The sequence below is a fragment of the Notothenia coriiceps genome, unplaced genomic scaffold, assembly GCF_000735185.1.
Source record: "Notothenia coriiceps isolate Sejong01 unplaced genomic scaffold, NC01 NC01_scaffold00007459, whole genome shotgun sequence".
Classification (NCBI taxonomy): domain Eukaryota; kingdom Metazoa; phylum Chordata; class Actinopteri; order Perciformes; family Nototheniidae; genus Notothenia; species Notothenia coriiceps.
The window spans coordinates 40,404-41,708 of record NW_011340160.1 but is presented as its reverse complement, the minus strand read 5'-3'; the positions used below and the strand labels follow the sequence as shown (position 1 = coordinate 41,708).

The 1,305-nt window shown below is 40.2% G+C and overlaps 1 protein-coding gene across 1 annotated transcript in view; it reads left to right on the top strand.

The window, feature by feature from the left end:
• Positions 1 to 793, top strand: part of LOC104944076 (cilia- and flagella-associated protein 221-like) — an 8,121-nt gene extending 7,328 nt beyond the window's left edge. The window contains exon 12 of the mRNA XM_010769554.1: positions 688 to 793. Coding sequence (XP_010767856.1) covers positions 688 to 793 — 106 coding nt within the window. The remainder of the gene's footprint in view (positions 1 to 687) is intronic.
• Positions 794 to 1,305: the final 512 nt, after the last annotated feature.

Sequence of the window (1,305 nt, the reverse complement as noted above, 5' to 3'; positions counted from 1 at the left end):
AAACAGATCATGCATTTTAGCCATTCCTCATTTCGCTCAATTGAACACTGTCTTTGCATCATGGGCTGATTCTGTGAGAACAGCACCATCTACAGGCCTGGCATATGTACTACAGCGTCTCCAGCGCTTTCCAACGGCAATGTCCGTGGCTGTCTCCTCCTGATTGGTGGAGTTGGCCCAATAGCCGTAGCGCCACTTCTGTGACGTCATAGAAGTGTTCAAATGTGGATCAGTCTGTATCAGATCTGTTGCAGCCCCTTTTTAAGAGATTTGGGTATGGAGGAAAATAGAGAGGGTTGTGTTTTCTGATACTTGGTGAGTTCCCTGGAACACCGGGGACACATATTCATGTAGAAAAGACGTACAAAAGTGCATTTTGCATGATAGGTCCCCTTTAACATAGTCTACAAGTGATAGCAAATGTAGGAGAGGATGCTATTTTTGGTTTTGCATTATGCTGGAAACATTCTAGGGAGAAAAATAGATTCAGAAAACGTCTTGTTTTAGATGTGGTGTTTGTGAAAAGATTGTTTATTCCCTCAACATTTTCTAAACTGGAAAGAAAAGGCAAACTACATTGAAGTTCAGACGCACCTCACATGTACTTTTTAGATTTCTTTCCAGTTGCATATGTGTCTTTAAAAAGTAACCTTTGATGTTTTTTTCTGTTTATTTGTTATTTCAAAGGCAAGTTCGTGTTGGTAAGGACCCGGTGTCGGAGCACAGCAGGAGGCAGATAGCGGAGGAGAGAGAGATTGCGCTGCACGAATACATGGTGAGAATTTCCCCTTAATTATGGACACAGATAAACAGTCTGCCGATTGATATTCTTACAGCAGGTCGTTTAATGGAACAGTCTAATGTAGATCAGGGGTCAAACGCAGTTGAAAATTGTAACAAATGTGGAGCCAATTTCTATACTGTACCTCAATTCAACTTGGGGCATAAACATAGCAACCACCTTTTAATATGTCTAGCAAAATATTAGAAAACGTTGTCAACTAGAAAGTGCATTTACAGGACCAAAATACATATAAGCAAGTCCCAGGGTCTCTGACCTCTTTACCTTATGTAAGAAATGTTTTCATTGGCTCAAATACAAGACCTTTACTTTCTATACCTTGTTGCCTTGTTGGAAATTGTAATCGCCAGAATTATAGTTTTGCAGTCGTCCTTTTTAATTACCACGACTAAAATACCGGAAGTGCTGCTTTGAGCTAATCAACACATGCATAGCCAATGTTCTTCAGAAGCTTTATTAGATGTTGCTTTTATGCTGCGTGTGTGACCTCTTTATTGAGTCAC